The sequence below is a fragment of the Urocitellus parryii genome, chromosome 1 (genome assembly GCF_045843805.1).
Source record: "Urocitellus parryii isolate mUroPar1 chromosome 1, mUroPar1.hap1, whole genome shotgun sequence".
Lineage (NCBI taxonomy): Eukaryota > Metazoa > Chordata > Mammalia > Rodentia > Sciuridae > Urocitellus > Urocitellus parryii.
In genome coordinates, this window is record NC_135531.1 from 189213988 (window position 1) to 189239735 (window position 25748).

The following is a 25748-nucleotide window of genomic DNA, read 5'->3' on the forward strand; positions in this document are numbered from 1 at the left end:
GGATTAAATATTTATTTTATTATTATTTATTTACAATGCTGGGAGTTGAACCTAGTACCTCACGCATGCTGGGCAAGCATTCTATCACTGAGCTATATCTCTGGCATTAAATATTTAAATTGTAAGAATTCCTAAGGGACTTTTTATTCTATTTGTAAGAAATTTTGACTTTGGAAAGACTCAAACATTATTACTTATACATAATTATTGATTCTAGTTGTTGATATAATTCACATATTATAAAAACTCAACTTTCTAACACGTGTAAGTCAATGGTTTTGGGTATATATACAGAGTATCAGATGTGATCTGAGGGGCCATCTATGAACAACAAAGACACTTCTATCATTGGATTAAGAGGTTCTTACCTGGAATCAGGAATATAGACTATCTAAATTATTTGCTATGTACTGTCAGTTTTCTCTCCTTCTGAAGATGTGTGGATATTAATATTCTGTTGTGTCCTATATGTCATTTTGCTTATGTTTCTTAGACAACCTTATTTGATTTATCTTCAAGCTCACTAATTTTGTTGTGCTGTTTGCTATTGTTTGTTGGAGTGGCTGTTTTTTGTCTAGTGACTTATCTGAATAAATTCTTTGTCATGTGTGGCCTCTGAAGTTTTTGCTTGTTTGGTTTATTGATCAGCTAATGAAGCAACGGAGATTTTCTTAAATAGGATGCATAGATCTAAAAGTCCCTGTTTTCCCCAAGAGTTTGTTTTTGTGTCAAGTATTCTTTCACGACTTAGGCTATAGACAACATTGTTGTTAGCCTTCAGTTCTTGCTTGCACATTTTTAAGATTATGAGAGTTTAGGGCTTTTTGTAATTTTTCTTCGGTATTCACATACTTCCAGGTATCATGTATGGGGTCTTTTAGATTATAGGGAATAATATGTCAGAATTTTTCATATCCACTTATGGATATGTCATTTTTCAGCTTTTAATTTTTTTCCAGCTTAATATTACCCCATCTATTATCACCTAGGCAGCTGAGATGTTAAACAATTGCTCCTGATTCTTTTGGATAAATATCCCCTGGGCAAAGGTTGTTGGTACTGAGTAAAGTAATATATAAAGAGAACCTCCTGCAAATTCACATATTTTAGTTGTTGTTGCCTTTATTATTGGGCTGTTGGTGTTCAAGTAATAGGGTAAGATAAAATGTCACAAAGGCAGCCAAGCATGGTGGCATACACCTGTAATCCCAGGCTACTATGGATACCGAGACAAGAGTATCACAAGCTTGAGGCCAGTCTGGGCAATTTAGTGAGACCCTGTCCCAAAATAAGAAATTAAAAGGGCTTAGATGTAGCTGAGTGCTTGCCTAGCATGTGTGAGGCGCCGAGTTCTATACCCAGGATTGAGTGTGTTGGGGGCGGTGGGGTCACAAAGGTCACTTTCCTACCGAGAGTCAGTTTTCTTCAAAAAAAGTTCCTTTGAGTTTTGCAAGCCTTCAGTTAATTTCCAGTTTGGGGAAAGGTAGTTGACATTTTTTGGTACTGGAGAGTGAACCCACAGTGTTTTAACATTGAGCTACACCCCAGCCCTTTTTATTTTGAGACAGGGTTGCTGTTGTCCTCAAACTTGCAATCCTCATGCCTCAACCTGCTGAGTTGCTGGGATTATAGATCTGTGCCACCATGCCTAGCTTGACTAGGTTTTCTAGCATTGTCAAAAGAATTTTTTTTGGAAGAGAGACTTGTCAGAGGCCTTTACTTTGTCATTTCTGCAAATTCCCTCAAATATTTTAAATATCAAATGATGTTGATATAACAGTAACCCTAAGTAAAAATAAATGTATTTAAATTTGTTATTGAAGTAAAAGTTACAAAATTTACCACTTTAAGTGTTCAAGTCAATGGCATTTAGTATAGTCACAATCCTGTGCAACTTTCCCCTCTGTTTATCTCCAGAACTTTTTATCATTCCAAGTGGAAACCATCTACCCATTAAACAATCAATACCTACATTCTCTTCTCCCAGCCACTGGTAACCAGTGTTCTACTTTCTATCTTTATGAATTTGCCTATTTCTCATACAAGTGAAATTATATAATGTATGTCCTTTTGTGTCTAGTCTGTTTCAGTGTTTATCTACATTGTAGCATATATCAGAATTCCTGTGAGTGTGTGGGTGTATGTGTACCATATTTTGTGTGTAGCATACCATATTTTGATTATTCATTCATCTGTTGGTAGATATGTGGATCATTACCTTCCTTTGGCTGGCTATTCTGACTAATCCTGCTATCAACATTAGTGTACAAATGTCTGTTTAAATTCTGCTTTCAGTTATTTTGGTCATATACCTAGAAGTGGAGTTGCTGAATTATATGATCATTCTGTTAAACATTTACAGAAACTGCCATACTATTTTCCACAGCTGTTGTATATTCCCACCTGAAATGTGAAAGTGTTGCAATTCTCATATCCTTGCTAATACTTGTTATTGTTGTTGTTGTTTTTAACAATAGCCATTCTAATGGATGTGAAGTAGTATTCCATTGTGATCTTGATTTATTTGCATTTCCTAATGACTGCTGATGTTGAGTATCTTTTCATATAATCATTTGCCATTTGTATATCTTCTTTGGAGAAATGTCTATTCAAATTATTATCCATTTTTGAATAGAGTTTTTTAATTGTAATTAAGTTATAGGACTTTTAATTTATTTTGGATTTTAATCCCTTATCAACTATATGATCTGCAAATGTAGTCTTCCATTCTGTGACTTTCATTATCTGTGCTTGTGGTGTTTTATATAAGAAATCATTGCTAAATCCATTGTTGTAAAGATTTCTTTCCTAGTATTTCTTCTAAGAGCTTTATACTTTTAGCTTTTTAGTTTAGGTATTTGATTTTTTTAGTTAATTTTTGTAAGTTAAAGGTCCAACTTCACTCTTTTTGCATGTTGGTGTAGGATTTTTCTAGCACCTTGTGTAAAAAGAACAGAAATACAGTTTAAAAAAAAATTTTACTTGTAATAGATACTTTATTTTTAGGTGGTGCTGAGAATTGAACCCAGTGCCTCACACATGCTAGGCAATTGTTCTACCGCTGAGCCACAACCCCAGCCCCCCCTCAAGAAATAAACTTTTAAAGAAGTAAATTCAGGCTGGAGATATATCTCAGTTGTGGAGCACTTTTCTAGGATGCACAGGTCCTGAGTTTGATTCTCAGAAAAAAGGAGATATTGGTGTGCAAATGTCTGTTTAAATTCTGCTTTCAGTTATTTTGGTCATATACCTAGAAATGGAGTTGCTGGATTTTATATATATATATATATATATATATATATACACACACATACACACATACACACATACATACACACACACACTTCACACACACGTATATAGAATCATTCCAGTATACATGCAGATACACATACATGTTTCAAGGGACTGATGAAGGGAAGAATTTCTACTTTTTACTTTATATACTTTATTTTTCCTAAATTTAGCCATTTTAAAAATATGTATATAAGCATATATGGCTTTTGTCATAATAAAGGAAAAATTTTCCTATTTGCCCAAGCAAGCTTCTCACCAACCAAACAAGTGGGAGCAGAGGAAAATCAGTAATCACCAAGGGGATATTTTTACATGGTTACTCTTATAAACAAAAGATATATTGGTATCTGAAAAACAGAAAACAAAAGCTCTTCTGATTTTTTTTTTTTCTTTTTTTCTTTTTGTGGTGCTGTGGTTTAATCCCAAGACCTTACCCATGCTGGGTAAGCATTCTACCACTGCGCTATGTCCCCAATACTCTTCTGAATTTTTATAACTAACACTGAAGAAAAAATTTAAATTTCTAAAAAGGAGGCTGGAAAATGTTTTATCTGTTTATATCACTTAAATAAAGAAAAATAATTACCATTTCTCCTAGAGGTTCATAACTTTAAGCAACTATGTCAAATTCATTCAAATGAAAACTTGTTTTCATATACCCATTCCAGTAGCTCCATGAAGAGCAATTCCTTAACACAACAACTGTTGCAGTAATTCACTTGCAGGTCAGCATGGGAAAACAAAGACGAAGAAGAAGCAGAGCAAGCAAAGCAGCAGCAGAAAAAAAAGTCCTTTATTGTGTACAAGCAATCTTTTTATAGTATTGTGAACAAAAAAGGCAGCCTTCCAACTTCAATAAATCAGGTCTTTCAGCTAATTAAACATAGCACACAGAAGTTTTACTTTCTAATCAGAAGTGACCCGCTTCTCATGGCTAATCTACTCTCGGCCTGGAGTATGCTGAGCTCTGCTCTTTGTTTAGAACAGATAAAAAATTTTTCTTAGCGCCCTCCTAGCCCACTTGGCAGAACATCCCGTTTGCAGGCAAGTTCTCCCAAGGTCAGCAGACACCTCGTTTTCAAGCATGTCTGTTGTTACCTATCTAAACCTTGAAGAAGCCTCTCGTTTGCGAGTAGACTCTCCCAGGGACAGCAAACATCTCGTTTTCAAGCATGTCCGTTGTTACTTTATCTAAACCTTGAAGGAGCCCCTCGTTTTCGAGTAAGCCCTCCCAAGGACAGCAGACACCTCATTTTCAAGCATGTCCACTGTTGCCTTTCTATATCTTGACAGAATATCCTGTTTGCAGGCAAACTCCATCAAGGACAGTAATAGTAACGCAGTCACATCTGATTCTCTACAACAACAAAGATCTACTCTTTTTTTTAAAATTGTTTTACATTATTCATTCTAATTTGTATTATATGACAGCAGAATGAATTACAATTCATAGTACACATATTCAGCACAAATTTTCATGTGTCTGGTTGTACACAAAGTAGAGTCACACCATTCATGTCTTCATACATGTACTTGGGGTAATAATGTCCATCTCATTCCACCATCCTTTCTATTCCCCTGCCCTTCCCTTCCCCTCCCTACCTAAAGTTCCTTCATTCCTCCCATGCTTTCTGCCCCATTTGCATTATGGATCAGCATTTGGTTTCTTGGGATTGGCTTACTTATCATAATATTCTCCAACTCCATCCATTTGCCTGCAAATGCCATGATTTTATTCTCTTTTAATGCTGAGTAATATTCCATTGTGTATATATTCCAAAGTTTCTTTATCCATTCATCTACTAAAGGGCATCTAGGTTGGTTCCATAATTTAGCTATTGTGAATTGTGCTGCTATAAACATTGATGTGGCTGTGTCCCTATAGTCTGCTGGGTATAAATTGAGGAATGGGATAACTGGGTCAAATGGTGATTCCATTCCAAGGAGTCTCCATACTGCTTTCCATATTGGTTGCACTAATTTGCAATCCCACCAGCAATGTGTGAGTGTGCCTTTCTCCCTACATCCTTGCTAACACTTATTGTTGTTTGTATTCTTTTTTTAAATACTTTTGTTTATTTTTATTTTTTTTTAAATTATAGATGATTTTATTTTTTACATACTACTTTTGGATTTTTCAAGTAATCTATAACATATACGTTTTTCATATCACGGAAAAAACAATCACTATCATAAACTAAAGATGAGTTTTGGACTTTCCTTTATGCTTACTTTCACCAGTGTACAAATTATATATCTCCTAACACTCTTTTCTTTCATTTTGTCTGTTGGTATTAAAAAAAAAAATCTAAATACATAGGTAATCTGAGTATCCAACTAATGTTTTGTATAGAGAAAAAAATATGAGATATAAAACATACAAAGCTGGCACTACCTCCCAAACACCATTTTTACTCTATATATCCAATTTATTTAAGTCCCACTTATTCCACTATAAGTGATGTTCATGTTTAACTCTTATACAATCTGATCTTACATATCATCACTTTTCCAGGAGAGTCTAATATTAAGACAAAAGTTTAAAAAAGCATATACAGTTTCTTCACATATAAACCTGACCTTAATTGAGTATCCTAAAAGGATATGTAAAATAAGAATGAGTAAGGTTTAATATATTTTAGAAATATACTCATATTAGAAAATGGCTCATATAAAGAACCTAAAAGCAGATAATTATTAATAACAATACTATGAACATAAATTCCATATATACACTTTCTCCAAACCCTTCTACTTCTAATAGTCAATTTTAAACTGATAGAGAAAATAACTGATAAATATTTATTCCCTGATAATCATCATAGCATTCCAGCACAGTAAGCAGAGGTCTTATCAATTCTAGTGTTGTTTGTTTGTTTGTAGTACAAGGGATTAAACCCAGGAGCTTGTATATGTTAAACAAGTACTCTATCACCAAGCTACACTTCCAGTCCTTTTAAAATTTTGAGACAAGTTCTTGCAAAGTTTGTCCAAATATGCTGGGTGCCACAGTCTGGCTGGGCACAAAATCACGAGCCACTCAAGTAGGAACAAACTTTATTTTTTGAAACTGCCACCAATGCCCTGTACGTTCCCGGGAAGCTCGCCAATCAACACACGCAGCGTTCTCCCGGCTCCCAAGAGGAAGTTCCTCCTCCGGAATTCCCTCCTACCGCACTTCCCCAACCAATGGGAACTCTCCAGGAGTCCCGTAGCAGGCCAAGGTGGACAGCAGGAGTCCAATATCCATATGAATGCAAATCTTAACATAATCATATCATCTCAATGGCTAGCTGGCGTCACCTTTCAACCAAAAATGCCATGCATCATATTACTTGGCTGTGGCTCTTAGCTTCTCCCCCCTTCTGTTTAATTAAGCAACAAGCAATGTGGCTAGGGACCTTGCCTGTTAGGTTTGTCCAATTCAACATATGGTTCTTACCCGTCATTGGATAACTGACCTCTAGGCGTCAGCCTCCTGTCTTAGGTTGATACCACTGCAATTGGATCATACCCATCACTGACTACCGTTCCAGCATATAGCCATACTTGTGGATAGGCGTATGTACCAGTGGGGGGGTGAGGTTCTTTGCTTCACCTCTGTTGGCCCCCAAATTTGGCTTTGGTGCCGGTGGGGGGGTGAGGTTCTTTGCCTCACCTCTGTTGGCCCCCAAAATTAGACCATCACTAGTAGAAGGGAGCAAGATACAGAAATGCCACAACACCAAGTCAATTGACGGCTCTTTAGGAAAAATTGCAACACTGGCGACACATCAGCAAAGATACGCCAGCACTACCATAATTCGATGCATCAACAGATAGATCACAATGCATACAAGTGATACATAGTCCAGGCAGGTACTGTAAGCAGTTCAAAGTGGAGGAATCTATCAATATGTCCGTATTCTCCCAAAATAAACCGACTCCTTGAATGAGCATTACTTGTTGATTATTCATTGATGCATCAGTTTATACAGTTTATACAGTTTGTTGTGATAACTATTGAAGAAACTGTAATTTGGTTTTATCTTTGTCTTCACCGGCACTGGGATGAAGAATGGAATTTTGACAATGATGCGTCTATCTGGCATTGATGCTATTGACATGCTTAGTAAGACCACAGTTGATACCTGCAAACAGTTGATACCTGCAAACTCTACACCTCTTCCTGTTATCCAACATAAAGTCTTACATTTCAGTCCCCGGAATACTCAGGTCCATGAAACAGAGCATTTTCTTCCTACAAATTAAGTACAAATTAAGTACCTGCTCCTGGAGCGGGCGGAGGGCACTGAAGCCAGAGCCGAGTCTATTTTGTTTATTTTTATGTGGTGCTGAGGATCGAACCCAGTGCCTCACAGGGGCGAAGTAAGCACTATCCCTGAGCCACAACCCCAGCCCCTGTTGTTTGTATTCTTAATAGCTGCCATTCTGACTGGTGTGACATGAAATCTCAGAGTAGATTTGATTTGCATTTCTTTAATTGCTAGAGATGTTGAACATTTTTTTCATATGTTTGTTGATTGATTGTATGTCATCTTCTGAGAAGTGTCTGTTCAGTTCCTTGGTCCATTTATTGACTGGATTATTATTTCTTTTGGTGCTAAAGTTTTTTGAGTTCTTTATATATCCTAGAGATTAGTGATCTATCTGATGTGTATGTGGTAAAAATTTGCTCCCATTCTGTAGGCTTTCTGTTCACCTCACTGATTGTTTCTTTTGCTGAAAAGAAGCTTGTTAGTTTGAATCCCTTCCATTTATTGATTCTTGATTTTATTTCTTGTGCTATGTCAGGGCCTAATCCGACATGATGAGTTTTGGGCCTACTTTTTCTTGTATTAGATGCAGTGTCTCTGGTTTAATTTGTAGATCCTTGATCCACTTTGAGTTGAGTTTTGTGCATGGTGAGAGATAGGGCCTTAATTTCATTTTGTTGCATATGGATTTTGAGTTTTCCTATCTATCCTTTCTGCAATATATGTTTTTAGCGCCTTTGTCTAATATGAGATAACTGTAATTATGTGGGTTTGTCTCCGTGTCCTCTATTCTGTATTTTTGGTCTACAAATCTATTTTGGTGCCAGTACCATGCCATTTTTGTTACTTTTCCTATGCCACCTGCTTCACTCTTCTTGCTAAAGATGGCTTTAGCTATTCTGGATCTCTTATTTTTCCAGATGAATTTCATGACTGCTCTTTCTGTTTCTATGAGGAATGTCATTGGGATTTTGATTGGAATTGCATTAAATCTTTATAGTGCTTTTGGTAGTATGGTCATTTTGACAATATTAATTCTGTCTAAGAACAAGGATGATCTTTCCATCTTCTAAGGTCTTCTTTAATTTCTTTCTTAATCATTCTGTAGTTTTAATTTTGTTAGGGTGATTCCCAAGTATTTTATTTATTTATTTTTTTGATGCTATTATAAATAGGGTAGTTTTCCTAGTTTCCGTTTTAGAGGATTTGTAACTGGTATACAGGAATGCCTTTTATTTATGGGTGTTGATTTTGTATCCTGCTACTCTGCTGAATTCATCTAGTAGTTCTAGAAGTTTTCTGGTAGAATTTTATGGGTCTTATAGGTATAGACCATATGGTTGGCAAATAGTACTAATTTGAATTCTTCTTTTCCTATCTGTGTCCCTTTAATTTCTTTCATCTGTCTAATTGCTCTGGCCAGTGTTTCAAGACCTATCTATGTTAAATAGAAATGATGAAAGAGGGCATCCTTGTCTTGTTCCAGTTTTTAGAGGGAATGCTTTCAATTTTCTCCATTTAGAATGATACTGGCCTGGGGCTTAGCATAGATAGCCTTTAGGATGTTGAGATATGTTCCTAATATCCCTAGTTTTTCTAGTGTTTTGGACATGAAGCGGTGCTGTATTTTGTCGAATGCTTTTTCTGCATCTATTGAGATGATCATATGATTCTTATCTTTGAGTCTATTGATGTGATGAATTACATTTATTGATTTCTGTATGTTGAACCAACCTTTTATCCTTTGGATGAGCCCCACTTGATCGTGGTGCACTATCTTTTTGATATGTTTTTGTATTTGATTTGTCAGAATTTTATTGAGGATTTTTACATCTATGTTCATTAGAGATATTCTCTTAAGTTTTTTTTCTTTGATATGTCTTTGCCTGGTTTTGGAATCAGGGTGATATTGGTCTCATAGAATGAGTTTGGAAGTCTCTCTTTATTGGTATTCTTCTTTGAAGGTGTTCTGGAACTCAGTTGTGCATCCTTCTGGTCCTGGGCTTTTCTTGGTTGGTAGGAATCTGATGGTGTCTTCTATTTCAGTGCTTGAAATTGATCTGTTTAATTTGTATATATCATCCTGATTCAGTTTGGTCAAATCATATGACTCTAGAAATTTGGCGATGCTTCGATATTTTCTATTTTATTGGAGTACAAATTTTCCAAATAATTTCTAATTGTTTTCTATATTTCTTTAGTGTCTATCATATTTCCTTCTTATCATGGATGTTTGTAACTTGAGTTTTGTGTCTCCTCTTCGTTAGCATGGCTAAGGGGTTATCAATTTTATTTATTTTTTCAAAGAACCAACTTTCTGGTTTTGTCAATTTTTTCAGTTGTTTCTTTTGTTTCAATATTATTGATTTTGGCTCTGATTTTAGTTATTTCCTATCTTTTACTGCTTTTGGTGTTGATTTGTTCTTCTTTTTCTAGGACTTTGAGGTGGAATGTTGGGTCATTTATTTGTTGACTTTTTTTCTTCTAAGGAATGAGCCAGTGGAATGAACTTTCCTCTTAGTACTGTCTTCATAGTGTCCTAGAGATTTTGATATGTTGTATCAATGTTCTCATTTACCTCTAAGAACTTTTTAATATCCTCTTTGTTATCTTTTGCAACCCATTATTCATTTAATAGCATATTATTTAGTCTCCAGGTGTCAAGAAGCTTCTATTTTTTTATTTTATCATTGATTTCTAATATCATTCCATTATGATTTGATGTAATGCAGGTTAGTATCTCTATTTTTTTGTATTTATTTAGAGTTGCTTTGTGGCATAATATGTGGTCTATTTTAGAGAAGGATCCATGTGCTGCTGAGAAAAAAATGTATTGACTCATTGATGGATAAAATAATCTATACATGTTAGTTAAGTCTGAGTTACTGATTGTATTATTAAGTTCTATAGTTTCTTAGTTTAGCTTTTATTTGGAAGATCTATCTAGTGATGAAAGAGGTGTGTTAAAGTCACTCAGAATTATTGTGTTGTGGTCTGTTTGACTCTTGAACTTGAAAAGAGTTTGTTTGATGAAGGTATAGATGCTCCATTGTTTGGGGCATATATATTTATAATTGTTATGTCTTCTTGATGTATGGTTGCCTTGAGCAGTACAAAGTATCCTTCTTTATCCTTTTTGCTTAACTTTATTTTGAAATCTACTTTATTTGATATGAGGATGGAAATCCCTGCTTGTTTTTGCAGTCCCTGTGAGTGGTATGATTTTTCCCAACCTTTCACCTTTAGTCTGTGTTTTGTCTTATGAGATGAGTCTCTTGAAGGCAGCATATTGTTGGGTCTTTTTTCTTTTTTCAAATCTAATCTGCCAGTCTGTGTCTTTTGATTGGTGAGTTTAGGCCATTATTCAGGATTATTATTGAGAAATGATTTGTATTCCTGGTCATATTTATTTTTGGTATTTAACTTGACTTTGTTTAGTATTTACTTTAGTGTAATACCTCCCTTTGCTAATTTTCATTGTTGTTTTTCATTTTCTCCTCACAGAATATTTTGCCAAGGATGTTCTGTAGTGCAGGCTTTCTTGTTGTAAATTCTTTTAATTTTTAATCATGGAAGGTTTTTATTTCATCAAATCCAAGGCTTAATTTTGCTGTATATAAGATTCTTGATTGGCATCCATTTTCTTCCAGAGCTTGGTATATGTTGTTCCAGGATCTTCTAGCTTTCAGGGTCTGGGTTGAACAATCTGTAGATATCTTAATTGGTTTTCCCCTGTATGTAATCTGACTCCTTTCTCTTGTGACTTTTAAAATTCTCTCCTTATTCTGTATGCTAGGTATTTTCATTATAATGTGCCTTGGCGTGTATCTGTTTTGATTTTGTACATTTGGTATCCTGTAAGCCTCTACGTATTTGATTTTTCCATTTCATTTTTCATGTTTGGAAAATTTCCTGGTAGTAATTCATTGAATAGGTTGTTCATTTCTTTGGTTTGTAAATCTGTGCCTTCCTCTATCCCAGTAATTCTTAAATTTGGTCTTTTTATGCTATTCCATAATTCTTGAATGTTCTGCTCATGGTTTCTTACCATCTTCGCTGTGTGGTCAACATTCTTTTCAAGATTATATATTTTGTCTTCTTTGTCTGAGGGCCTGTCTTCCAAGTGATCTAATCTGTTGGTGATGCTTCTGTTAAGCTTTTAATTTGGTTTATTGTTTCTTTCATTTCAAGGATTTCTGTTTCTTGTTGAAGTCATCTTTTGCTTCCTGTATTTCCTTATTTAGCTCTTTCTTGAAATGATCTTTTGCTGCCTGTATTTTCTCTCTTATATCATCCTTCAATTCATTTTAGCCATGTACATCCCAATTTTAAGAATAATCATCTATTTTGTCTCCTAATATTGAACAGTGCTTCTAGATTTTCACAGTGCTACAGTGAATATTCTAAATGTATATCTTTGTACACTTTTAAAAATGAATACCAAGAATTAGAACTGTGTGTCACAGTAGTGCACATTTTAAATTTTGGTCTAAACTCACTGTTCAAAAAGATATGCAGTATAGATGGTATGAACGTCAAAATACATAAATAAATGTAAGGATATATAGTCACAAACAACATCTAATTGGGAGTTTTTAGATTTGTTTATATTCAATTAATAATTTTTTAAAAAGTGCTTTTATATTGAATATTTTAAGTATGATGAATTTTGCAGATTTCCAGTTACTAACTCTAAGATCACTTTTAAGAAATACAATTATTTCTATAATATGAGATGCACAAAAGAGTTGACTAAATGACTGATGATTTCTCCTCCCTGTGTAATCATGACTTAAGAGATGCAGGGTTACTTGAATTCCTGAGATTGAAAAAAGCTACGAGCGATTTTATTACAAAGCATATTATTTGATTGATAATAGTGCTTTGACTTTCCCTTTAGAAAAAAGGGAGCTATTAGTAGATCTCAGTGAATTTCTGCTTGTGTTCATTCTATTGTGTGTCTACTTGGTGCTATGGGTTGAACCTAGGGATGCTCTACCACTTAACTATGTTCCCAGTCTTTTTTATTTTTTATTTTGAGACAGGGTCTTAATAAATTGCTGAGGCTGGCCTCAAACTTATGATCCCTTTCCCCCAGCCTCCTAAGTTGCTGGAATTACAGGTGTGAGCCACTGCACTGGGCCTGCTTATGTTAACTCTTAACTGATTTGAAGTGCTTGCTTTTTCTCTGAGGAAGCACAGTAGTATGTAGAGAGAACGTTTGCATTTCATACTCTCTTCTTATTAGCTCTGTAACTTTTAGTAAGTTGCTTAACTTTTCTGTGCCTTAGTCTTCTGATCTTTAAAATGAATGTTAATAACATCTACCTCACATTGGTGATGTAGTTAGAGATTCTGCACATAAAACACCTATCTATCTATGCTTGGCAATGACATGTAACTTCTGTCTTTAGCTGTTATCAACACAAAGAAGTTATTATCAAGCTGATAGTTTTTTACTTCCTAGTGAATTATTATCGGAGATATTTGCATAACACCCCTGTCCCCTCTGTTTATTTTTTTACTATAGGGTGAACTGTCCCACGATCAAGATGTGGTAGAGTATATCATGAATCAGCCGAATGTTGTTCCACGAATCAATTCCAGGATTTTGACAGCTGAGCGAGAGTACCTGGATTTAACAGCAAATAGTAAGGAGCATTTCAGGAACAACTTTTGGATTTTTGATTTGTGCTTCAAATTCTTTTCATTTATTAGACTGTAATGTTAATAAGATAACCCAAGGTTATAACACAATTTGATTTTTTAAACTCATTGCACCTTGAGTTCATAATATGAGCTTTCAAATTCATAAGAATTCTCATCTAAAGAAGATGAATTCTTCCTAGGTAAAACCAGAAAGTTTATCTTTGGAAAACATTCAGTGCCACTTAAATACCAACTTATTGGCATTCTTACAGTCAAATAGCAGTTGAGGTTTCTTAATTCTCTAGATTTAGTCATTTGTAATGTCAACAAATATCTCCAAAGATTTTACTCTGAGAACATAAGAATACCTTTAAAAAATATAGCAGCTTCATTGAGGTATAATGTATATGCTGTAAAACTCAACCTTTTTTTTGGTCTTCCTAAAGATGGAACCCAGGTTCTAACACTTGCTAGGCTATTCCTTACCGTTGAGCTATATCCCCATCCCACAGTTTAGCCTTTTGGAGTGCACAACTTTATGGTTTTTAGTTCATTCTCAAAGCTGTGCGGTCATCACCACTATCTAACTTTGGAACATTATCATCGCCCGAGAAGAACCCATGGGCCACTGTCCACCCCCCACTCTTCCTGTCCCCCGGCAGCCCAGTTCCTGTTTTTCCTATTCTGGACATTTTATTATTGGAAGCCTTTTGTGCTTGGCATTTTTCCTTTAGCATATTTCTGTAGCTCTTCTATGTTGTAGCATATCAGTAAATATTTCATTCCTTTTTAGTGGCTTAAATATTCCATTTTGTGGACTATTCCACCCTTTCCTCAGTTGATAGATATTAGATGTTTTCCATAGCAATACCTTTTAAGAACTTGATTATGCCGTCATGCAGTTTGTTTCTTATTCTTTCCACTGGGACTCTGCAGGCCACTTCAGCAAACACCTATAAATAAGGTGAAGCTGTCATCATCGCTGGGGAAGGAAAGATAGGTGAAATCATAACCAAGTGTATTTGTTGGTGTATTTGGGTATAATTAAAATGCAAATCTATTTATAGTTCTTATGACTAATCTACTTGAGACTGAATTTCTTTCCTTTTAGGTAGAAAAAAATGTAAATTTATGCTTATTTGAAAAATATAATGTATTTATATGCATAAACATAACACACAGAGGAAAAATAAACATATGCTTATATGTTAAAAAGAAACTGCTCAAAAAGTGAACTGTGTTAGCTTCTTACTAGAAGTTTTTTTTGGGGGGGGTTGTTGTGTGTGGTACCAGGGATTGAACTCAGGGCACTTGACCACTGAGCCACATCCCCAGCCCTATTTTGTATTTTATTTATAGACAGGGCCTCACTGAGTTGCTTAGCGCCTTGCTTTGGCAGAGGCTGGCTTTGAACTCAGGATATCCCAAGCCCCTGGGAATACAAGCATGTGCCACTGTGTCTGGGTTTTAGCACAAGTTTTAGTAGAGCAAGGCAAGCAGTATTACCTACCATTCTTTGTTCTGAGCTTTGTTGTTTTATCATTTTTAATTAGATTTGAAGGGCAGTGTTTGGAGTATCTATGCATAAGGAGCATGGTAGCAGTTGGGGGTTTGGGGATTTCCTTTTCCACCAAAGGGTGTAGTGATGAGCTGTGGAAGAGTGCTGGTCTGCAATGGCATAGCTGCAATTTGCACTTTGAAGCAAGTGCAGATATTAGTGAGCAGGCACTGGCATCCTCCTGACCTTCACCTAATCTTCTCTGGTCTTTACTGATTGGGACCTTTTAAGAAGAGTATTAGTCAGATTTCTGTCACCTGTGACCAAATACCTAAGAAAACCAAATTAAAAAGGAGGAATGGTTTATTTTGGCTCATGGTTTCAAAAGTTGTATTCCGTGGTCAGTTAGCTCTGTTGTTCTTGGACCTGTAGCAAGCAGAACACTCTATTGGGAAGTGAATGGTGGAGCAACACTGCTCATTTCCTAGTGGCAGGAAGCAAAACAAGATGGGAAAGGCCTGGGGTCCCAATATCACCTTCAAGTGTCCCAATCATCTAACTTCCTTTCACTTGGCCCCATCTCCTAAAGGTTCCACCACCTCCCAGTTGCACCGCAGGTTGACAACCAAGTCTTTAAGATAGAAGCCTTTGGAGTACATTTTTAAGATTCAAACCATAACAAAAAGGATCCTTGCTTTAAGACTGTGGTGTTCTTTCTCTACCCTGATGTGTGATGTCATGCGACATGTTTGCCAGTATAAGACAATCAGGATGCTTCAAAAAAATTTTTAAATTTGTTCCTCTTAGTTTTACATTACAGTAGAATGTATTTTGACATCATACAAACATATAGTACAACTTCCCATTTATGTGGTTCTACATAATGTGGAGTTACATTGTTGTGTATTTATATATGAACATAGAAAAGTTATGTCTGATTCATTCTACTGTTTTTTCCATCCTCCCTTCCCTTCATTCCCTTTTATCTAATCCAGTGAACTTCTATCCCACCCACACTCCACTGCCCACTTATTGTGTTAGCATCCAAATATGAGAAAGAATATTTGGCCTTTGTTGTTTGGGATTGGTTTATTTCACTTAGCATGATGTTCTCCAGTTCTATCCATTTACAGGCAAATGTCAGCATTTCATTCTTCTTTATGGTGGAATAATATTCCATTGTGTATATGTGCTGCATCTTCTTTATCCATTCATCTGTTGAAAGGCACCTAGGTTATTTCCATAGCTTAGCTATTGTCAATTGAGCTGCTGTAAAACATTGATGTGGCTGTGTTACAGTAGTATGCTGATTTTAAGTCCTTTGGGTATATGATCAGGAGTGGGATAACTGGGTCAGATGATGTTTCCATTCCAAGTTTTCTGAGGAATCTCTATACTGCTTTCCATAGTGGCTGCAGCAATTTGCAGTTCCACCAGCAATGTAGGAGTGTAACTATTTCCCCATCCTCACCATAGTTGTTGTTACTCGTATTCTTGATAGTTGTCATTCTGACTGGAGTGAGATGAAATTTCAGTGTAGTTTTAATTTGTATTTCTCTAATTGCTACTGATGTTGAACATTATTTTCATATATTTGTTGACCAGTCATATTTCTTCTTTTGTGAAGTGCCTGTTAAGTTTCTTTGCCCATTTATTGATTGGGCATTATTTGTCTTGGGGTGCAGGGGGTTAAGTTTTTTGAGTTCTTTATATATCCTGGAGATTAATGCTCTATCTGAGGTGCAAGTGGCAAAATTTTTTTTTTCCCATTCTGGAGGCTCTCTCTTCACGTTCTTGATTGTTTCCTTTGCTATGAAGAAGCTTTTTAGTTTGATAAAATCCTGTTTATTGATTCTTGATTTTCTTCTTGTGCTTTAGGAGTCTTGTTGAAAAATTCAGTACCTAATCCAATATGGTGAGATTTGGGCTTACTTTTTTCTTCTAATAGGTGCAGGATCTTTGGTCTAATGCTTAGGTCCTTGATCCACTTTGAGTTGTTTTGTGTAGGGTGAGAGATAGGGTTCTAGTTTCATTTTGTTTCATATGAATATTCCAGCTTTCCTAGCACCATTTGTTGAAGAGGCTATCTTTCCTTCAATGTATGTTTGTGGCTCCTGTGTCTAGTATGAGATAACTGTATTTATGTGGGTTTGTCTCTGTGTCTTCTATTCTGTACCATTTGTCTTCATGTCTGTTTTGGTGCCAATACCATGCTGTTTTTGTTACGGTAGCTCTGTAGTATAATTTAAGGTCTGGTATTGTGATGCCTCCTGCCTCACTTTTCTTGCTGAGGAGTGCTTTGGGTATTCTGGGCCTCTTATTTTCCAAATGAATTTTATGACTGTTTTTTTCTATTTCTATGAAGAATGTCATTGGAACCTTAATTAGAATTGCTTTAAATCTGTATAGTACTTTTGGTACTATGGCCATTTTGACAATATTAATTCTGCTTATCCAAGAACATGGGAGATCTTTCCATATTCTAAGGTCCTCTTCAATTACTTTAGTGTTCTCTTGTTTTCATTGTAAAGGCCCTTCATCTCTTTTGTTAGATCGATTCCCAAATATTTTATTTTTTAAGGCTACTGTGAATGGGAATAGTCTTCCTAATTTCTCTTTTAGTTGATTTATCACTGATGTATAGGAACATAATTGATTGATGGGTGTTAATTTTATATCCTGCTACTTTGCTGAATTCATTTATGAGTTCTAGAAGTTTTCTGGTGGAGTTTTTTGGGTCTTCTAAATATAGAATTATGTCACCCCCAAATAGTGATGGTTTGAATTCTTCTTTTCCTATTCGTATCCCTTTAATTTCTTTCTTCTATTGCTCTGACTACAGTTCCCAGAACTATGTTGAATAGAAGTGGTGAAAGTGACTATCAAGGTACTTTCTTTTCTTTCTTTTTTTCTTTTTTTTAACTTGTTTTAATTATTTATACATGATAGGAGAATGCATTTTGGTTCATTGTACACAAACAGAGCATAGCTTCTCATTTCTCTAGTAGTATATGATGTAAAGTTGTACTATATGTGCCATCAAAAATGTACCTAGAGTTATGATGTCCATCTCATTTCAGAGTACTTTCTTGAGTGAAAAAATAGATGGGTTAGTGGGTGCACAGACAAGTAGATAGGTAAGTGGGCAAGCAGGTGTTCTTGGAGAACAGTAATGGGGAAAGGTGTGTGTATTATGTTGTAATAGGAATTAAGGTGGGGTAGATTGCTTGAGGCAGTCTTTTTATCATAGTAGACAACAGACTATTTTATGGGAAGAAATTACTCGGTAGTTTACAGCAAGGGAATGACTTGATGAAACTGAGGTCTTAGCAGGAGTGATCTCATTAACCATGATAATAAGAATGCTACCTTTGGGAAGTAATTGAAGAAAATACTTACTTAAAAATAGTGAAAATGACTTTTTGTTTCCGTTAAGGTTAGAGAAAAAATGTTATTTTCTTAGACATGGAAAGTAAAAATCAGATTCTTCTTTATATCTTCCCTCTGTGATCTAGAGAGGAGTATACTCTAGTGATGAACTAGAATAAGGAGAGATGAATTGAGAGGATCTCTAAGAGATCTCTAAGAGTTGCAAAGTGACAGTGGAAACAGGATGCATTTAAACCATTAAACTGATGCATATGCATACATGATAGATTTGTGAGGCATGTTCATGACTCATTAACTTTGTGTCTTAAAGTTTGATCAATGGGGTAGGGATCATGCTGTGAACTTGTTCAGTACACCTGGAACTTAATATGTTTTACTCGTGTATTTTTATACATCTTATTATGATCAAAGCAGGTAATAAGTTGAATATTAGCAGTATATTGAACTGAAGTATATTAATTATACATCTATTTCATTTTTTCTTTTCCCAGATAACTTCTTTGTAGATGATTATGCTAGATTTTCTGCCTTGGATTCCCAAGGCAAGACTGCTGCTCTAGCTAATAGTATGAACTATCTGACAAAGAAAGGTAATTTATTTGGGGCTTATCTTGGATTTAATATTTTTTCTTGTTGTTTTGGTATTTACAAACATAATTTAATCTTAATATCTGGGGAAAGAGATTTCACAATTTCTTTTAACTTTTTGAGTCTATAGAAAATGCCTATTTAAAATTTAATTCTTTATATATGTTTAAAAATTCAAATGTTGTCTTTATAAATTTTATATTAGCTATTAAAGTTAAAAGGGAAAAATCCTTTAAGGTTCAAAATGGGAAAATATGATATAAAAATGGGTTAATGGATTGAAAATAGGTTTTTACTTGCCTCTTCAGTGACACCATAGAGTAATTTTATTTTAGAGTTTATAAGATAAACTAGGTTCTAGAAAGACTGGTGTAAATTTTTTAAACTGATTTTTTTAAAAATGTAGAGTTGCTTAATTAAGCTAAGACTGTGTAAAATAATGCTTTTTCACTAGCAGGGAGATTCTTTCCCTCTCTGTTCATATTTACTATCCTTTCAAAAAAGCAATGCCTATCATTTAACATAGCTCCATATTTATCCCTGTGATGATCTTCTCCTAGGGAGGATTTCTGGTTCCTCAGTATATATGAGTACAGGCAACCACCCTACTAGGTTCCTCCAAGAAATTGTTTCAGTGGTCCTGGGACAGTGCTGTAGCACTGAAGAGATTAAAGAACTGAAAGAAGCAGAGATCGTGTTATCCATCATTTAATCTTTTGACTCTTATAGTGGGCATTAATTATAGAAATGACATTTTGTTTTTCTTCTACTTTTTTCCTTCACCTTTGTCCAGGAATGTCCTCCAAGGAAATCTATGGTAACTCAAAACTTCAGAATGTTCTATTCTTTTTCTTAATTATCTTCAGAGACTATTGTTATTCAAAATTTATTGACACTTTATATGATGTTGCTGGAACCTGTGGTAACAATAGGCTATATTAATGCAGAGAAATTTTGCAAAATTTTTTGCAGAGCATAATAGTTTCTAGTTATCAGTTGATGTGATTAGAGTCTATTCTGTGTTACTCACATGTTTCATTCTATATGTTAACAAATCCCCAGACCTCCTAATTAATCAGTGCATGTTCTTCATTTCTAATTAAGCCACTTGAAAGTTTACTCTGCTTTCATTTTAGTAGAGAAGTTTCACTATTTTTGCTTTGTATCTTTATTAAACTGGTCATTTTCTTACTTTTGCATGGTTTTTAGAAATTATTTGGCTTCGTAACAATATGCTAAGATGTGCTTTTTTTCTTTCAATTCAGTTTGCTATTTTTTGTTTGTTTGTTTGTTTGTTTTTACAGATGATTCTTTTATCAGGCCAGTAACTTTCTGGATTGTTGGAGATTTTGATACTCCTTCTGGAAGGCAGTTATTGTATGATGCTATCAAACATCAGGCAAGTACCTATGACTTCATTTTGTAATTTTGTTTGAGACTGCAGTTGTGCTCCTAGGTGTCTCTGTGCTGATGTGATCATTCTGATGGGTATTGGGAGCCCTGCTTGCTTAGTGCTTGAGGGGAAAGAGTGTTAGGTCTTCAGAGGTCTGTCAGCTCCTAAGAAATGAGATCAAAGACTATAGCGTCCTGGCTTTATTTAAAGGAATACATTCTTTTAGGGAAAAAAAAAATTAGTGAGACCATATCAGACAAGTTTCTCTTGGGTGACTGTGTTCTTGCTCCAGAGATGCTACGGAGATTTTGTGTATCACAGAGAGAGATTCAAGAGAGGCCAACTTTTCAGAAAAGTAGATCAAGTTACACAGAGGAATATTCACAGAGATGCTCTGAAAGATGTTGCATATGAGAAGAAGGACTTGAGTGAATGACAATGCTGAGTGGTTGACAAGAAGCTTTCTTCTAGAGAGTACTGTTGTCAGAGGATGAGGGGTCAAAATTATTTTACCTGAACTATTTGAATTTGCAGCTTCATTCAGACTTCACTACCCTCTTTGTGTCTCCTTTCCTTCCCGTGCCCTCAGAAAGGCTTACTGAAATAAGGAAGTACATAGATGATTTCAATTTTATTATGGTGCCAAGTACGTCTATTGTGCAAGGTTAAGTCAGAGGCAGTTCTAGTGAAAGGTGATTTATGTATGAGGCACTCTAACAAGCTGATGAACCACTCAGATGGTATTTGAGTAGGAGAACTGGGAAGGAGAATACCGTTTCAAAACATATTTTTATTGAGGTAAAATAAAGATTAATAAGTGCTCAAATCATAGGATACTGTGTCACCCATGTGACTGCTACTCAGATCAAGAAATAGAGAATTCTTGAATTCCTGAAATCCCTCCCCCACCAATTCCCCAGTCACTACCCGCTCTGTTCCCTCTTCTCACATCACAGAACATCTATCTGTGTTTTTCTTTATTTAACTGGAATCTTAGTATATGGATTTGTTTATAATTGGTTTCTTTGCTCGGTGATATTTAGTTCTTTTTCTCTGTGTAGTATTATATCTTAATGGCTGTACCACAAAATTTTGTTCTTTGTGTAAACGGTTTAAGGGGCAACTAAGTTTTTAGTTGGGGCCATTGTGAAGAATGAAGCTATGAATATTCTTATGTGTGTCTTTTGATACATAAGAATTTATGTTGCGTATATTCTTGATACAAGCCCATTTTAGGTTTTATGGGTTCCAGATATCTTCTTCCACGTTGATTCCTATCTTTTTACTCAAGGCAAGATTAGTTTTTAGTAGGCAGGTAGAAAGACCATATGCATGAAGACAGATTTTAGCAAGGCCCTGAAGAGTGATTGGAACTTATGGGAGAAAAGATGGAATGAAGTTGAGGTCCACAGGCCAGCCTGAGGCATGATGTTTGTTAGAAGAATGTAAAATGTGTTGGGGAAAATCAGGTTCTGATGGTCTGTAATGTCTGCTGTATTACAGGGGTGGTAAGAAATTAGGTTTGAAAGGAAGATTTGGGCCAGTTAATGTAGGATTTTGAAGATGTGTCTAGCATCCGAATCTCATTCTGAACACGGAGGAGAACTACTGAGGACTTTTAAGGGAGCAGTTATTTCGCTCTTAGAGAACTTATGATTGGTGTTAATGCTGCTTTTTAAGTCTGAAGCATCTGCCTCATACTTCTTTATTCCATTTTGTGAATAGAAATCTAGTAACAATGTTAGGATAAGCATGATCAATAATCCAAGTGAAGAGATAAATTATGAGAACACTCAGATCTCCAGAGCAATCTGGGCAGCTCTCCAGACTCAGACCTCCAACTCTGCTAAGAACTTCATCACCAAAATGGCCAAGGAGGAGACAGCAGAGGCCCTAGCCATAGGAGCTGACATTGGGGAGTTCTCTGTTGGGGTAAGGCTCCATGCATTCCCTGTTCTGCCATAGCTGTTCACTCCCTTGGGCTTATGTGTCCTATTCAATATCAGGATTTGTGATTAGCTCGTGTCTCAAAGGACTTTTTTTTTCTTTAATTTAGAAGAATCTTTCTAAGAAATGATTCTGATGCAACCCTACTGTTGTTCCCCACCCCCTGTTCTGAGGATCAATCCCAGGGACTTGAATAGGCTAGGCAAGCACTCTGCCACTGAGCTACATCTCCTCCCTTTAGCTTTTAAACTTGCCTACGTTTCAGAGACAATGCCTTTTATTCAGTTTGAAAGACAGACAATATTTGATTTGTTTATAAAGTAAAAGAAATGGAGATTTGAGCCACTTATGAGTTACAGGCTTCTCTGTTCTTGATATATTTCTAATAAAAGCCAGCATTTATTCATTTAGTTAATGATACTTATTTTTGACAGTGTTTGTGGTTTTAAAATTTCTTATAAGATGCTAGATATACTGAGTTTCAGTTAGAGAAAATAGCTCTCTCTTGAAATTAACAAGATTTAAAAATGCAAAGTAAAGGTATGGAAAACAGACTGCCAATTGAACAAATTACATGATAGAATAGGAGAAAGGAATGGGTATTTTATTGGGGGGGGGAGTGGAGAATTGAGACATAATGTTAATTTTGAAATTCACTTGTCATAAAAGAGCATTTTATGGTTTATTCATTGATTACTCATCATGGCTTGCTTAGTAACAATGACTTTTCCTTAAAAATGATTACTTCCCTAGGGCATGGATTTCAGTCTTTTTAAAGAGGTCTTTGAGTCTTCCAAAATGGATTTCATTTTATCTCACGCCGTGTACTGCAGGGATGTTCTGAAGCTGAAGAAAGGACAGAGGGCAGTGATCAGCAATGGAAGGGTGAGGATCTGTCAAGCTGAGACAAGCTTGACTTCACATTAGGTCCACGAACACTCTTTGCAGCATGCTCCTCTGACCTAGTAAACTCTTCCAACAGAGCCACCTTCTTTCCAAAGGTGATTAGGGCTTCTGAGGTGCCAGTGATATTTTTGCTCCTGTTTTCAGGGAAGTGTGCTTTTGGATATAGAACCTTCTGCTGTTTGTGTCTTGACTGTGGGAAGTAGTGAGAGTGTGGTGGCTCTCAGAACCCAACTCAGTACAACTTTGATACACAGAAGTAGGCTTTATTACTGATATTTGGTGAGAATGGGTGAAGACTACATTACATTACTACTTTACTCTGGAATTTGCTTACTGTAAAATAATGTGAAACACATCCATGTATAATCTATGTGCCTGAGACATTAATAAGTAAACACAAAACTATGAGTTGATTCATGATTCATGCTTTTCTTTTTATTTTTTCAGTTTTTTTTGGTTTGTACCTGCCTTGGGTCTAAGGCATTTGGTGTATGAGATAGCCTGAGGACAGTAGAGGGGCTTCTTAGCTGCTGATGATGAATGGCTTGTCTGCTCTGACCACCTACTCTTCTTTTCCTCATAGATCATTGGGCCTCTGGAGGACAATGAGCTTTTTAACCAAGATGATTTCCACCTCCTAGAAAATATCATTTTGAAAACTTCTGGGCAGAAAATAAAATCTCATATTCAGCAGCTTCGAGTAGAAGAAGATGTGTAAGTTTAGTCATAGAGAAATTAGTTCATGATATAGAGTTTATATTAATTAGACTTTTCTCACTATATATTGTTCACTACCTAGTCCAAGATGTTTTATTTCTGGCTTTAAATTGTAATAATCCTCATGTTTTAATTTATCTTTCTGTTAAAACAGCTAATTTATTTCACAGGCTGCTATTTAAAGAACTGAATTCTCCCAGTTTTATTTATTTTTGATTCTGGTATGTTGTCAAACTTTTGATATGTAGACATAGCTTATTTATTCTTGGAATATCTACAGAAAGAGAGACTTTCTTATTTAATCTTATTTTATTTTCCTTCAGTTTTATTTTGTTCAGGTGAGGAAAGGCAGGTTAAATACTTCTTTTCCTCTCCTCCCCCCACCCCCAGTACAGAATACAGAGTTGTTGCTCTTGCATTCTCCAAAAGTGATGTTGGTTATTGTTGGCTTTTTATTTTAATTATTTTAATGCTTATTAACTAATGTATTTTAGTGAGTTATTTCTCTTAATGAAAGAAAAAAAGTATTTGAAAGGACCATGTTCCTGCTATATAACTGGAGCTTGTTGTCATACAAACCTGATTTCTACACTAAATATCACATGTATGTGTATTTTGAGGATGTAGCTCTATATTTAATTGTTTTAATATAAGTTTTATATTTATTATTATTATTATTTGTGTGTGTCTGTGTGTGTGTGTGTCTGTGTGTGTATTGCTTGGGATTGAACCCAGGGCCTTATGCATGCAAGGCAAGCACTCAACCAACTGAGCTATATCCTCAGCTACCTTTTTCCTCAGTGGCTGCACCATTTTATATTCCTACACATAAGGGTTTCTCCGAATCCTCATCAACACTTGTTAGTCCCTTTTTTTTTTTTAAATGTGTGTGTGTATGTGTGTGGTTTTAATAGCCATCTTAATAGGTTTGAAGTGGTATTTCCTAGCAGTTTGAGTTGCATTTCTGTAATCTTTAATGATGTTTGATGTCTTTTCACATGCAGATTGATCATTTGAATATCTTTGGGAAAGTGTCACTTAAATTCTTTGCTTATATTTAATTGGGCTGTTTGGTTTTTTGTTATTGTTTAGTTGTAGGAATTCTTGATATATTCTGATGTCAGTTCCTTATTAGGTACATGTATTGCAGATATTTTCTCTCGATTTTAATTTATTTTTTTTTGTACCAGGGAGTGAATTCAGGGGCATTCGACCACTGAGCCACACCCCCAGCCCTTTTATTTTTTTTAATAATATTTATTTTTTTAGTTTTCGGCGGACACAACATCTTTGTATGTGGTGCTGAGGATTGAACCCGGGCCGCAGGCATGCCAGGTGAAAGCGCTACCGCTTGAGCCACATCTCCAGCCCTTCTCTCCATTTTATGGGTTGCTTTTTCACTCTTTTGGTAGTATTCTTTGAATCATAGTTGGATGATATAAGATTTTAAAGTTGTCTTATTTTTCCTTCATCTTTTTCATGTACCATCTTGCTGCAGAGTTCAAGATTCACATTTTAGTGACATTTGACTTTGATAACTGCCAGAGTAGTCTATTTTTCAAGTCTCATGTAATCTTCTAGATTACATGATATCTTCTAGATATCTTTTTTAAAAATGATACCTAGGATCAAACACAGGGCCTAATGCATGCCGGACAAATTGCTGTTCCACTGAGCCGCATCCCCAACCCTGGAAATAAATGTTTTTTTCATCTTGACCAATACCAGGGCTATAGAGAAAGAAGTTCCCTCCTGCCTCCTACCTCAGTGGCTCTTGAGTGATGCCTCTTGTCCCAGGCTATGAAATGCTTCCCTTATGCAAACCAGGAGATACCTCATGCATTAAAGCAACCGTGTCACACCTAGACTTGGTTTGGCATGCCTTTGGAGCAATCCCTCTCTCTGTGGCTGCTTTCTGGGGAGCTCCTTATGTCTTTGTAGACTGTATCATTGCCAGACTCTTCCTATAAGACTCACCTTTTGCCAAAAGGAAATGACCCTGGGTCTGGTCATCCCTATTTAGAGAAATAAGGTAGTCATGGAGCTTCTAGGAAATTGATACTAAAACTCAGAGTCTCAGAATTCCCTTGCCGGTGTAGGGTTTTTA

The 25748-nt window shown here is 35.7% G+C and overlaps 1 protein-coding gene across 4 annotated transcripts in view; it reads left to right on the plus strand.

The window, feature by feature from the left end:
• Uggt1 (UDP-glucose glycoprotein glucosyltransferase 1) overlaps positions 1-25748 on the plus strand; it is a 113463-nt gene that overhangs the window by 56631 nt on the left and 31084 nt on the right. For 3 of the 4 annotated variants that reach the window (XM_026388184.2, XM_026388192.2, XM_077802386.1), the window contains exons 19-26: positions 13084-13204; positions 17543-17587; positions 18582-18680; positions 19472-19495; positions 19983-20077; positions 21797-22003; positions 22772-22903; positions 23508-23638. In XM_026388184.2, the coding sequence (XP_026243969.1) occupies positions 13084-13204; positions 17543-17587; positions 18582-18680; positions 19472-19495; positions 19983-20077; positions 21797-22003; positions 22772-22903; positions 23508-23638 (854 nt within the window). The remainder of the gene's footprint in view (positions 1-13083; positions 13205-17542; positions 17588-18581; positions 18681-19471; positions 19496-19982; positions 20078-21796; positions 22004-22771; positions 22904-23507; positions 23639-25748) is intronic. The other variant, XM_026388199.2, reaches the window with a different exon arrangement.